Raw genomic sequence first — 14,527 nt, 5'->3', positions numbered from 1 at the left:
GACAATCAATGCTCGAAGAAAACAAGCTAACTACTTATTCAAACTACGTGAAAAAAACGTAATTGTATTTGAGCTGAAGAAAGAGCTCAGTTGGTAGAGCATGGTGCTTGTAACGCCAGGGTGGTGCGTCCCATTTGCATAAAAGCGTCTACTAAATGGCACATATATTCAGAGTGGACGAGGGCTTTCACTCCATCTGGAAAACAGAGCAGAAGCTCACCCTCTCATATCTTGGGGGTTACATGCCAAATGGCACTCTATTGTAGTGGACTACTTTTAACCAGAAGTAATGCACTGTAAAAGGAACAGTGTGCCATTTGAGACGCACCACTACTACACTACGGTCCAGCAACAACACAGAGCGGAAAACATAAACAATTCAATAGGTTTCAGTTTGGCACTCAGTCCTCCTTTGTCCATAGAAAGTTTGAGTGTGTATGCAGTTTTAAACTAACTTTGGAGTGGTGGATCTGGAGTCTCTAGCCTTGATACGTCATCAATGTATTTCTGTACTGTCTGTTCTGTAAACGTGATACTGTAACATATCTATCCATAGGTTTACGGAGGATATTTGGCCACAATGCTTTTAAGTTCTGATGACTCCCTGCTTAAATGTGGAGCCGCCGTCTCGCCCATCACAGATTTTGAGTTATACGGTATAACGTGGTTATTTTCTTAAGCAACACAATTTCTTACTGCACAAATAATTTATCCCTACAAACTATAAATTGTTCTATGAACAGTGCCTTATAACATGATATTATGTGTGTGTTATTTCTTTATTCTCCAGCTTCAGCATTTTCAGAGAGATACCTTGGATCACCAAAGACAGACTCTCGAATATACTCGGTAAAGACAACAGTTCACACACTGTATTTACACTAGTCAGTCAATGTGTAAGATGCTATGTATTTCATGCTGGCATTCTCTTTCCTTCAGATGGCAAGTTTAGCACACCGGGCAGGTCGTCTCATGGACAGGAAGTACATGATTATCCATCCAACTGCTGATGGTACAGTCATTACTTTAAACACTATCAATACGTCAGCCTGGTCCCAGACCTGTTTTTGTGGCCTTTCCAACTCCTATTTGGGCATCGGCTAAGTTACTGTCAAAGTCATTTTAACTGATTGAGCCTGAATGTTGTTGAAGTACTGTGACTGAATATAAACATCTTACCTGTTACCTGCTCTCCCTCCCTACAGAGAAAGTCCATTTCCAGCACTCTGCAAAATTCATCAACCATTTAATCAACGAGAAGGCAAATTACTCTTTACAGGTAAGCTTGACAGTTTAGCTTTACGACATGTTTAGGACATTGTAATGAAGGTGTAATGAGCAGGGTGTCACATATTGTGTTACCTACATTCTTTTCTGTTTCTGTACTGTAGATCTACCCAGATGAGGGACACTTTCTGCATAGCGATGGCACTCGGCAACACCTGAGCCAATCACTGGTCAACTTCTTTGAGGAGTGTTTCCGACTGCCGGACTTACCGAGCGAGGAAGAGAAGGACAAGGAGGATGAGGGTGATGGTTAAACCAGCTGATACATGGCTAACGCTCTGGCCAGTTACTACAGCACAATATGCAACAAATCCTTCTCAACTCATTACCCCCACCCATAGCCTGGTTCCAGATCTGTTTGTGCTGTCTTGCCAAAACAGCTGGTCAGCTAATGATCATTTAGAGTTGGCATTGGTGAAACAGATCTAGGATCAGGCTAACCTACTCCATCCTCTGTATTATTTGGGCCCCTCTTTAGGGCACAGTACCTGCATGTACCAATAACCTCACCCTTTTCCTCTTCATCACTTCTGGTTGGCTGACAACTGGACTGGCCAGCAGACACCAAATGGTGCTGCTGTTTTTATCGTAGTGGCAAAATGTAGATTTTCGCCTAAATAGACATACTCAAAGGTAACTACCATTCATGTGTAATTACATGATTCTGACATGCAAAAACTTGGTATATTTGAAAAGAAGACATCTGGGAGATGATCAGAAGATAGGAGTTACATAGTTCAGAATACACACAATCAAGCACACACAAAATAATTTGTATTTTTATTTTGAAAGTACTCTTTCATTGACAAGCTATGAGTGAATTATTGATGCCAAGAGCTGGAAACACATCAGATGGCTTCCACAACATGTGAACAATATCAGAAGAAAAAAAATGGGATTGATAGACCTAACAAGTAGAAATGGGCACGTGTCAGGTGTGATCACAGAACGTTTCCAAGTGTCCCTAAACCTCTCCAAAGTGTCATATGTCTGTAAATTAGATAATTCCAGTGCTATTACATATTTGGAATCCCTTAATGCTATTTGTTCAGTATAAAAATACAATTTCTACCCTATCAACCTCACTCAAACATTGTGGTGGTGTTATTCAAGTGTCCTTTCAACCTCTCCAAAGTGTCCAAATGTGGTAATTGCACTGTTTTTTGCACACTGGATGTGCCCAAAAGTTAATGTTCACTATAAAAACTAAATTTCTACAACACCAACTTCTCTCAAACGTTTGCGGGGTGTCGGGGGACATACAGGGGATATCCAATGTGTTTTCATCATATTTTTTCACACGCAAAGATAGTCACTCGATGTTGCCATTATGTCATATATCATCAGATACATTTGGCAATTGGCTAGATTTGTTCCTACCAACCTAGAGTGTCATACCCCCATGTAGCTATAGCTCAAACACAGACCAAATCGAAGCTTACCTTGTAAGATGTTTGCTGTTTGGTGAAAACGTTGTGTAAAGTAGGTCACAGGCAGACAGATCTGTGGTATCGTGGTTGACGGTGTGAATCAACGTATTCCAAGTTTATTTCGTTTATGCTTCACAACGCTAACCGGAATGTAGGTAGCAGACATCTTGACATGAGGTCATCGGCTCGGCCTGCCCTTATGTCCATATATGGTAGTAACTCACGACAGCTTCTAAAGGCACAGATCAACAGCAAAGATGCTCCGCTTTCCGCAGACACCCTGCTTTTGCAAATAGGGGCTACCGTTCTCATACCAGACTGAATTGAAAAATTAAATAGGGTCCCAAATAATGGGTACTCTACATTTAAGAGGTTAACGTTAGAATCACGGAAACAATCAGAAACGTTCAGGTGGTTGGTGAATTATGTAATTTATGATGGTACCAAAAACAGGTACTAGCTCTATGTCCTCCAGCTTTACTGCGTTGGAATTGATTAGCCATAACATTCGTAGGGGAACTTTTGTGCTATAGAGGAGATGCAACCCACGGGCTGTGTTGACTCTGGTAAAAAATAGTAATCTTAGCAGTGATCCAAGTTCTTGTTTCTTTTTCTGGACCAAATAAGCTGGTCACTGAAGGAGACCAGTATACCCACTTGTGGATATCAGATGCTGTAGTGTACCACCCCAACCGCATCCATTTAGGGATGCATCCCCCCAACAGCACAAATATCCCCTATTCCCTTCCCAAATAGCATGGCTAATCAATTCCAATGCAGTAAAGATGGAGGGAACATACAGGAGCTACACGTTGTTGGTACCATCATTATAAATGACATAATTCACCAACCACCAGCAACTTTCTAAGGATTGTATCCATGATACTAAAACAGCAGTAGATTTTTTCTCTTAATTGGTGTTTGTAATGTTCAGTATGTCTTTCAAGTATATATGGCTTTGAATTGCTGTACGGTGATTACTTTGGACGTCCTTTCCAAATGAGGACACAATGTTTGAGCCTACAAAGTTTGTTAAAAACTATTTTGACCTCTTTTGGGATTATTACATTCAGTAGGACATTTATTTTTCTCCTGTCATTTGGAATGGAGCTCTAGTGTTGTTAGTCACTGTGCCTTATTACTAGGGGTAAACCAAGGTATTGATGTCAGGGACTATAAACCCTTCAATGGAAACGTAACGTTTCATTTTTCCATGTAAGCAAGATTGGTCAAAGCCAGCCCCCAGTTGTCCTTCCTCCAACAACTGCAGGCACATGTGGAGCTCTATAGTTATATATAAACAAATATTGTACAACATGACATGTAATGACTTCAGTTGAATCGTTCCAATCCGACTAGTCCGTATGTAGGAAAATGTGATTTTATAAACACCCATTATATATGTACTATAACACAGTAATATTGTGCTTGTATAATAGACACCTGAACATGTTCTGGCTGTTGTAACTACATCAAAGGTTCTTGAGGCATATTCAGTGTCTCTTCTCTAATTTGGCAAGTTAAAATGTTTGGTTATTTGCTTGAATGCCCGTCGACATGTCATTTCTGTTAGTATTGTCAGTGAAAGTTTCTAGTCAGCTGATGTACAAAATGTATAAATCTTACATTGTTGAAAAGTCCTTAACTATGTGTGTGCGACTTGTACATAAAGCATTTTCAAATTTACCCGAGTACATTTCTGTTCTTGGTGGCTTTGTTTTCATTGGACACACTGCCCTCCAGTGTTCAAAAGGGGCACAACTAAAGAAAGAAGTTAACTCCTACCAGATACAAGCAACATCAGTTATGGTAGGACACTATGCAAGAAACAGAACAATGCTCTTTAGTAGGAACTAACTAGGGAGTGCAGGAGATTCTGAAACACCAGCCGTGCCCTTTTAGCTATTGATAAGATTTATTTCCAGTGTTTTAGGAGCCCGTGGCCCCTCCACTCAGAGAGTGAACAGGGTATATTGATACAAATGGTCCAGCAGTTCAATGAAGCCTCTTCATATGCAGGGAGGGATCTCTCATCTCTCCCTAGATAACTACTAGACTAACACCCACACATACCATCAGGCTCCAATCAGCAACATCTCACAATACTGTACTTTTTACCTTACAAAAAAATTCTATTTGATGGAAATGAAACAAAAAAGCAGCTAAAACATGGCATTTATATACACATTTAAGTTACTCTTCTTTTTTTTTTACAGAAATATTTAAAATTCAAGTTCTGTTCAAATCCAAAATGCAAAAAAGAAAAGTATAAAACATGTTAAGACCAGAGTGGAATGCCTAAGGAATGGAAGCCCAGCGTTCTTCTCCGTGTAAGATAGAACCTGTAGAATGACAGTGTTAGTCAACGATAAAAATGGCATTCATAGTAACATCTTTATGCATCTCAACAAAGACGATATGGCACCCTTTACAGTTCATTGAGGCACTTTCTATTGCGAAGAAACATGATTTCAGATTTGATTATTCATATTCTTCTCCCTCTCGATAAATTTGCAGCAGTCCGATGCCAGTAACTGACTGAAGCATGAAACCACAAGCACGTCAACAAACACACAGCATATTGCAATAGAGGGAAGTAGTTGTTTACTGCTCCTTTTCGATCACTTAAAAGAAGGGTGAAATAAAAAGTCATTCTCGTATTTCATGACATCGTTAGTCCAGTGTCTTCTTGTCACAATGCACCTTGAGGCCACTTGACGGCAGCAACAGAGCACATATGGCAATCCAAAACACAGGCTACCCCGAAAATAAAAGCTCCCTTCAAGTAGAGAGAGAGAGAGAGAGAGAGAGAGAGAGAGAGAGAGAAAGAGAGATATGTACAATTTCAAATGAGAACACAAGCAACTAAAGCTTCAGTCAGTATTACAGCAAGCACATTGTACATTCTTCATTTGGTTACTGAAGGACTCACTTCTAACCAACTGAGACCCTCTTACAACAAACACAGCTCCACTGCAATACTTTTACAAACGTTCCCTGTACCTCCTAATCATCCTACTAGTCAGTTACTGTATCTTAAAGCCACTTAGCTAACCTTTTCACAATCTTTAACGCCAGCCATGTTTTAACTTCCTTACACCAATCAACCTTCAGACTCATCAGTTCCTCCATGAGCAAGAGGCCCTCGAGTCACTACCTTCAGGAATTTCTGTTAGGAGTGACGATTTCTCTACCCCAACGCCCATCCCAAACTCTTATTTGTCATGAAAATTGAGAAAATATACCAACATCAATTGAATGTTTTGTTCCATGCCTTGTTGTGTTGAGTAGCACAAACCACCCCTGTGAAGTAAACATTCTAAGCGTACAAACATACACACCACCTAACAGACTCTTCGTACACACACTCAGAACTCACTTCACAGTACCTGAACATGCTCACCGGTCAATTACAAAATAATCCCCCACATCCATGGGTCTCAGACACAGACGATCAAACACATACACATCTCACAGACAGACGACACCCCCTCTCACAGGTACTGGTAGAAGCGTGAGTGGACCACCTGGGCGCCAGAGAGTTTGTGTGGGTGTGCGGTGGCCGACAGGGTCAGGCTTTTATTCTGGGGGCCTGCGTCTCCGTTCAGCAGCTCAGCTGGAGCCGGGCGTGGTGAGAGGGGTTCTGAGAGGGACGACGGGGCCTTCTGGGGATGGTTGGGGTCGGGGCTGCGGAAGAGGAGCGGCGCACCCTGGTGTTCAGTGAAGTCCAGGCTGACCTCGGGGTTGGAGGTGCGGTGGCGCTCGCGGGCAATCCACTCCCGGATGGAGAAGTCCTGGGAAGAACACTTTGGCTTCAGCCGGTCCACGGCCGACAGCTCCGCCCGCGAGCCCCCGCCCATCCCGCCCTCCTGCCAGTTCCCCATCACAGACAGTTCAGCAAAGTCCCTCTGGCCTCCCATGGTGTGTCTGCGTCTGATGTTCTTCTTTTCCCTGCGTGCCTCTGGAGAGCGGCTCCGCTGGGTACCCACCCCAAACATGTCGTCTACGGACGTCCGCAGGCGGAACTTCAGCCGGTCTGTGATCTTGAGACGCCACGCAGGCTCAGCCCCCACCTCTGACTCGCTGCGGGAGGAGGAGCTAAGGCTGTCAGTGGAACGCACCTTAACTGCCCCCAGAACGCAAGACAGCCTATTGGAGTCCTTGTCGCTCCGCCCCCCGTCCAATGAGGACTCGCTGTCAGTCTTCTGCCGCGCTGCTGACTTCTTCCTGGAGAGAGTGTCACATTCAATGAGTCTGTGGGAGTGGAGGGGCCTGGGGGCATCCGGCACGTCTGATTGGCAGATCTTCTCCACCGGCCCTGCTTCCTTCCCGCCCCCAACAAACGCTGATAGGTCACTCTCACTATCCGTCTCCATGGGCCGGCCCTCACTAATCAGCTCACTACGCTCATCATCAGCGTCGTCTCCTCCCCTGCTCTCGGCCACCGAACAAACCTCTGGACTGAGCGTGCACAGCTCGGCCCCTGTCAGGAAGGTCATGGAGGAGGTGGTGGAGTAGTCTGAGGTGATGGAGCTGACCTCTGCCCCTAGGCCGCTGGCCCCAGTCTCTGCCCCCAAGCCCCCCGTCCTGCCATGCCTCACCCTGGGACCTGTGACAGATGCCTGGGAGCTGGTGCTGTCCATGGTGCCCAGGTCTGAGACCTCTTCGTAGTTGGAGGGAGGGTCCGACAGGGACGACTGGTGTGCCACCTGGCTGCGGTAGCCAAGTCTGGGGGACCGGGAGGGGGAGGGTGAGGCATAGGGGGAGCAGGTGGAGGAGGTACGGAAGCTGGGGGTGTGTTTGGGAGAGGGCTGAGACATGAGGCTGTCTGAACGGGACTCTTTCCCGTTGGTTTGGAACCTGTCCCCTGGCTGTACCCCTCTCTCGCTGACCTCCTCGACATCCCTCTCCTCCTCCTCCTCCTCCTCCTCCTCCTCCTCCGTCTGGCTCTCTGGGGACCAGGCGGGGTGGAGGGCCTGGTGGCTCGGCTCTGGCTCCTCCTTCTTATCGAACACGGCATCCAGGTCGTCGTCAGAGCTGCTGGGCTGAGTCTTGTCCTTGGGCTTCTTACGCTTGCGGCTGACAAAGAAAGAGGAGAGCAGCATCTCCCTGCTACACTGGTCCTTCCCAGACCCCCACAAGCCCTGCTGGGACAGAGTACCAGGACGTCGCATTACATTAAAACACATCATTGTTCTTAAATGAGGAATTTCGCCAAGTCTGCTCTGAAACGGCATGGTCAATTGCTAATCACTCCGGATAAGACCATCTGCTAAATGTCTCAAATGTAAACGGTAGAACATTCCAGTGAGCAGGACAAGGCCTTTTAGATCTCTTTACTTAGTGAAGGTAATTATCATCAAATGGGGAGCAAGAGACAGCCAGACACCCCAGTGCCACTTACCTTTGATTTGGAGGAGTCACTACACGTTGAATCTGTGAGAGAGGAGAGGGGCATTAGTGTCATCCTTTAAGACATATATAATCTGAACAACAAGTATCAAGGGAGAGCGACTGAAGGCAGATCACAGGGTAGAGAGAAGAACAGGCAGAAACCTGCACCATGAGGGGCAGTAGATTCAACAGACAGTGGAGATATTTGTAGCCCACAGAGATGGACGAAGGAAACGCTGAAGAAAGACTCCGCCCATGAGTGGAAGAAGAGAAGAGGAGGCCAGTAATGGAGGGATGAGAGGAAGAAGATGAAACCCGGCAGTGTGCATTAGGACAGGAAGCAGCTCATGCTCATAACAGGATGTACCCAATGGGACGACATCAACACATCACGGACCACAGGTTACGTCAGTCACAGTACATAGACAGCCAATAGCAACAGGGCATTCTATCCCAACTGAGCGGTATCAATCACAGAGGAAGGGATGACAAGTCTTCACAACCAGAGTTAAGGGGCCAGAGCAGTGTTAAGTCAGTAGTTCCACCCATGCAAGTTAGCCATAGAATGGACAGGTTGTGCAATATGTCTAGAGATGGGTTTTACAATCCCTGTAGCACTCTTGAACATTTTAGTTTAAGTCAATTGAATATGACTGACGACCATAAACACTACAAAACAAGGACAGTACAAAAACCTTATCAAAGAAAATGTAAAAGAAACTATTTCCTACCGCATCAATACTACCACTATCAAGTCACAATCGTGTGGAGGGTACGACTTAAGTGTGTGCGCTTCATTTCGAGTTGTGTGTGCCCAAGTTGGGGTCAATTTCATTTAAATTCTTGTCAGCTGAATTGGACATGGAATATCTCCATATAGGAAATGTTATTTAGGTGGAATTGACTCAAACTGGTGCGTATATCAGTGTGCTACGCAAGGCTTTTGATGGGGGAGGTGGGTATTTGATAGATGTGGATGGTTGAGGCATTGGGGTAGAAGTATGTAGCCGTGAAAGACAAGGAGGTAGCTAGGTGGCAGTGTTTGGCTGTAGTTGGTGTTTCTGATGCTGAAAGAACAGTGGTTCATTGATAAGACTGGGGGTGAATCTCAGAAGTCTTTGCTAGATTTTTTTTTTGCGTCCTCGCCCACAAAACGACAGAGGGAAGCAAGGAGAGATCTCCTCAGACCTTGTCCTCCAATGCTGTCCTTGCTTCCATCTGACGTTTTGAGGAGACGGGGAGAAAGCTGTTAGAGATTCACCCTATGGCGTCTATCTCAAAGGTGAAAAGGAGGGCAGAAAGAGGCTGAAGGGACTAATGCCATCAGAGCCACTTTGCTTACCACCTCACTGGTATCTATCGAACCACCCTAGTCAGTGTATATGGTGTGTGTGTGTGTGTCTCGGTCTAACGAGGTGCTGATCTCTCCTAGATGTCCTTTTAGTGTGTTTGACAACAGCCAGCTCAGCCCAACACCACTACAACACTACAACCCCCCCACCGACGCCATGACAGTAATGCCACATGAGCGGGCGGTAGTGAAACCGTGGTTTGACCGTACCATGCTACTTGTCCTCGCGATCAGCTTTAGAGACAACAAGAGACAGCAGAAAGGCTTTCAGTAGAAAGTACAGCAGGCACTGCTCTGTATGTAACCGTCAGGTTATTAGGTATTTAGATTTTTTGGGGGAAATATGAAAAACGTGCACACCGACAGGAAATGACAAAACATCGACTTCTCTTTCTTTCCGTTTTTCTTTTTTCTCTCTCTCCTCTCCTTCATGTTTCACCCCAATTTAACAGAGCTGAGGGTTTCTGCAGACTAGGCAGCTACACTGGTGACAACACTCATCGTCCTTCTTCCTACAGTCCCAGCTGTCCACCACTGACATTACAGAGTCCACCAGTGACATCAGCGAGTGATAGACGCCGCCCACTTGGCCTGTGTCAGATTGGGTCAATGTGTGAGTGCTGGACAGGGACAAGGAAGAAAAAAACACACTACACACAAACCAAGGGTAGGGGTCAGAAGGGTTAACACTTCCACTCTGTTGTTTTGTTTGTTTGTTGTTTTTGGGGGAAAGAACATGCCGGGTTGATGTGGGAGGAGGGGGGGAAGAAAATAACTGAAAGGAAAGGAGTCGTCATCTCAAGATAAGGAGGAAAGCACAGGGAGAAAAATGACGAGCAAAGAAAAAAGAAGAAAGCATAAGATGGAACTGGGAAAGAAATATAACAAATTTAAAAAGAATAATGACATAACGAAACAGACTTATCCAAAACAAAAAGGCTTAACCACATTTGCTAACTATTTTTTTTTTTTTTTAGCAATTTCCAATTGGGAAACCCAAAGTCCTTCCATTGAAGAATTGCTAAAATAGCTTGCCTTTACAAAAGCATGAGACTTTTCAGTAGACTTGCTTAACTTTAGCATTTGATCATCTGATGGAAAGCAAACAAGAAGCCTCTTACTTTAGGACTAACAAACACATACATCTCTAAACATACACACATTTCCTGGATCACTTTCCCTGAAGCTCATTAGTATACATTGTTTTACACTAGTAAATCTGGTATATGTAGTCAAACTAACAGGGGTGCTGTATTACGTCCTCTCCAGGTGTGGTATCAATGAGCTTCAGCTGAGTTACCTGAGACTTCCCCAGGCGAGGAGGTGGTTGTGGTCCGGCCGATGTTGGACAGCAGGTGGTCGATGTTGGGCACAGGCTGAGACTGCACTGTACTCTCTTGTTCCGCTGAGGTCTAGAGGAGAGAAAGAATCAACCAAGGAGATGAATGGAGATCGTGTTGAAGTAGAGGAGGAAAGAGGGATGGAGAGAGAACCTCAAACACTATCACAGAACGAACATTTAACATTCTCTGCCATAACCAGCCGAGAGTAATGAGATTCATGTTTAGACGTGAGAGAGCGAGCTGCCACGTACAACAGGGTCATCGTCCCCCTCAGTGAAGAACCAGTCGTACTGCTGAATGAGGTTCTCCACTATCTTGCACTGGTCTGGCATGTGGTTGACCATGTTGGTCATGTTGTCCTCCGAGGTTCTGACCAGGGTTGGACCAAACACGATGGCCAGGTTACGAGGCTCCATCTGGGGGGAGAGATGAGCAAAAGTGGCTTCCAGTCCAATCCATATACACCAGGCCTCTACATTAAAAGGATCCATTTCAAAATACTTTTAAACCCTCAAGCTGACATACCTTATTTTTCTCACAGTTTTCAGAGACCAACTTGAGGTGTCCAGAGAGAAATTTGAGGGTTTCATAGTGATGATCAGGCAATTCAAGAATCTGTGAAGACAACCAACTTTCAATGCTAGAATGCGACAATTCAAACATTCAAATTCAATTCAAACGCTACAGATCTAAGATAAACCCTCATAGCATGAGCTGTAACTTACCAGCCTTTTGAGTTCTTTTAACCTCTCCACTGAGTCTTCTGTTCGATTGGCTTCAATAAAATCTGCATATTTTTCTGTAAAAGGAATATAAGGATCACTTAGTATCTCTAGTGACCAAGACTAAACACGGCAGACTGAACACGACATAAGGCATACTAGAAATAAATACGTGATTTATTAACAACTTCCTTAATAACACATTTTCTCTTCTTTACAGACATGCATTTACACTGTGTTCAGTGACTCACCATTTGTGAAAAGGGGCTCTGGAAGTTTCCGGAAGAAGGATTTCAGTAAACTACTGATCACATTTAGGTCCCTCCATTTCTGTCAGGGAGAGCAAGAGAGAGAAAGCATTAAATACATTGTGAAGTATGGGAGAGACACAGTGCCTTCAGAAACCCATCGACTTTTTCCATATTTTGTTGTGTTATAGCCTGAAATGTAAAATATATATATATTTTTAATTGTCACTGGCCTACACACAATAAATACCCCATAACGTCAAAGTGGAATTATGTTTTTAGAAACTTGTGCAAATTATTTCAAAATGAAATGTCTTGACTCAATAATTATACAACTTCTTTGTTATGGTAAGCCTAATTAAGATTGTGTGTAAAAATGTGCTTAACAAGTCACATAAGTTGCCTGGACTCACTATGTGCAATAATAGTGTTTAACAGGACTTTTAATGACTACCTCATCTCTTTACCCCAAACATACAATTATCTAGTCTCGCGTGGTGCAGCGGTATAAGGCACTGCATCTCAGTTCTTGAGGCATCACTACAGACAAACTGGTTCAAATCCAGGTTGTATCACAGCCGGACGTGACTGGGAGTCCCATAGGGCGGTGCACAATTGGCCCAGCGTCTTCTGGGTTTGGCCGGTGTAGGCCGTCATTGTAAATAAGAATTTGTCCTTAACTGACTTGCCTAGTTAAATAAAGGTTAAATAAAATGTTAATCTGTAAGGTCCTCAGCCGAGCACGGAATGTCAAACACAGATTCAACCACAAAGACCAGGGAGGATTTCCAATGCCTCGCAAAGAAGTGCACCTATTGGTAGATAAAATGTAATGAAATCAAAAAGCAGACATTGATGTGATAAGATGTGATAAGAGCAAACTGAGGATGGATCAACATTGTAGGAACTCCACAACACGAACCTAAATGACGCTTGTACAGAATAAAAATATCCCAAAACACGCATCCAGTTTGCAACAAGGCACTAAAGTAATACTGTGGCAAAGCAATTCACTTTTAGTCCCGAATAGAAAATCAACTAACATTTTATCAGTCATGTGAGCCAAATATAACAGGTGTAGACTGTACAGTGAAATGGTTACTTACGAGCCCATTCCCAAAAATGCAGAGTTAAAAAGTAAGATGAGTATTTGCTAAATAAAAAGGATATGGCATCAAAAAAAATAACGAGGCTATTTACAAGGAGTACCAGTATCGAGTCAATGTGCAGGGGTACGAGGTAGTTGAGGTAATACAGTATATGTGCAGTGCATTGATTTTTTCCACATTGCTACGTTAAAGCCTTATTCTGAAATTTATTAAATCGTTTTTTCCTCCTCCTCAATCTACACACAGTACCCCATAACAACAAAGCAAAAATATGGGGGGGGAATAAACAATTTACATAAGTATTCAGACCCTTTACTCAGTACTTTGTTGAAGCACCTTTGGCAGCAATTACAGCCTCGAGTCTTCTTGGGTATGACGCTACAAGCATGGCACACCTGTATTTGGGGAGTTTCTCCCATTCTCTCTGCAGATCCTCTCAAGCTCTGTCAGGTTGGATGGGGAGCGTCGCTGCATACCTATTTTCAGGTCTCTCAAGAGATGCTTTATTCAAGTCAGGGCTCTGGCTTGGCCACTCAAGGACATTCAGAGACTGCTCCCAAAGCCACTCCTGCGTTGTTTTGGCTACGTGCTTAGGGTCCTTGTCCTGTTTCAAGGTGAACCTTCAACCCAGTCTGAGGCCCTGAGCGCTCTGGAGTGCTCTAGTCTCCCAGTCCCTGCCGCTGAAAAACATCCCCACGGCATGATGCTGCCACCACCACCATGCTTCACCGTAGGGATGGTGCCAGGTTTCCTCCAGATGTGACGCTTGGCATTCAGGCCAAGGAGTTCAATCTTGGTTTCATCAGACCAAAGAGTCTTGTTTCTCATGGTCCTTTAGGTGCTTTTTGGCAAACTCCAAGCGGGCTGTCATGTGCCTTTTAATGAGGAGTGGCTTCCATCTGGCCACTCTACCATAAAGGCCTGATTGTTGGAGTATTGAAGAGATGGTTGTTCTCTGGAAGGTTCTCACATCTTCACAGAGGAACTCCGGAGCTCTGTCAGAGTGAACATCGGGTTCTTGGTCACTTCCCTGACCAAGGCCCTTCTCCCCCGATTGCTCAGTTTGTCCGGGCAGCCAGCTCTAGGAAGAATCTTCGTGGTTACAAACTTCTTTAATTTAAGAATGATGGAGGACACTGTGTTCTTGGGGACCTTCAATGCTGCAGAAATGTTTTGGTACCCTTCCCCAGATCTGTGCCTTAACACAATCCTGTCTCGGAGCTCTACGGACAATTCCTTTGACCTCATGGCTTGGTTTTTATTCTGACATGCACTGTCAACTGTGGGACCATATTTAGATCGGTGTGTGCCTTTCCAAATCATGTCCAATCAATTGAATTTACTACAGGTGGACTCCAATCAAGAAGTATAAACATCTCAAGGATGATCAATGGAAACAGGATGCACTGGAGCTCAATTTCGAGTCTCATAGCAAAGGGTCTGAATACTTATGTAAATAAGGTATGTGTTTAATTTTTAATACATTTGCAAAAATCTATAAAAACCTGTTTTCGCTTTGTCATTATGGGGTATTGTGTGTAGATTGATGCACAAAAAAAATAAGATTGAATCCATTTTAGAATAAGGCTGTAACGTAACAAAATGTGGAAAAAGTCAAGGGGTCTGAATACTTCCTGAATGCT

General features: G+C 44.2%; 2 protein-coding genes across 6 annotated transcripts in view; one reads left to right on the top strand and one right to left on the bottom strand.

Annotated features, from left to right (window-relative positions):
* LOC106599258 (A-type potassium channel modulatory protein DPP6) overlaps positions 1-4,403 on the top strand; it is a 129,943-nt gene extending 125,540 nt beyond the window's left edge. Inside the window, exons 22-26 of the mRNA XM_014190396.3 lie at positions 557-656; positions 791-849; positions 940-1,012; positions 1,206-1,279; positions 1,392-4,403. Of these exons, the coding sequence (XP_014045871.2) occupies positions 557-656; positions 791-849; positions 940-1,012; positions 1,206-1,279; positions 1,392-1,541 (456 nt within the window). The 3' untranslated portion in view covers positions 1,542-4,403. The remainder of the gene's footprint in view (positions 1-556; positions 657-790; positions 850-939; positions 1,013-1,205; positions 1,280-1,391) is intronic.
* Positions 4,404-4,610: 207 nt separating this feature from the next.
* The window catches only part of LOC106599254 (rho GTPase-activating protein 21), a 106,667-nt gene continuing 96,750 nt past the window's right edge, over positions 4,611-14,527 (bottom strand). For 4 of the 5 annotated variants that reach the window (XM_014190390.3, XM_082973402.1, XM_082973405.1 and 1 more), the window contains 7 exons: positions 11,779-11,857; positions 11,531-11,604; positions 11,331-11,420; positions 11,057-11,221; positions 10,763-10,874; positions 8,122-8,153; positions 4,611-7,864 (listed from right to left, as the gene is read on the bottom strand). In XM_014190390.3, coding sequence (XP_014045865.3) covers positions 6,212-7,864; positions 8,122-8,153; positions 10,763-10,874; positions 11,057-11,221; positions 11,331-11,420; positions 11,531-11,604; positions 11,779-11,857 — 2,205 coding nt within the window. In that variant the 3' untranslated portion in view covers positions 4,611-6,211. The remainder of the gene's footprint in view (positions 7,865-8,121; positions 8,154-10,762; positions 10,875-11,056; positions 11,222-11,330; positions 11,421-11,530; positions 11,605-11,778; positions 11,858-14,527) is intronic. The other variant, XM_082973403.1, reaches the window with a different exon arrangement.

The sequence above is a fragment of the Salmo salar genome, chromosome 03, assembly GCF_965601325.2.
Source record: "Salmo salar chromosome 03, fSalSal1, whole genome shotgun sequence".
Lineage (NCBI taxonomy): Eukaryota > Metazoa > Chordata > Actinopteri > Salmoniformes > Salmonidae > Salmo > Salmo salar.
The sequence above is the reverse complement of the archived record's forward strand: the minus strand, read 5'-3'. Positions and strand labels throughout refer to the sequence as shown.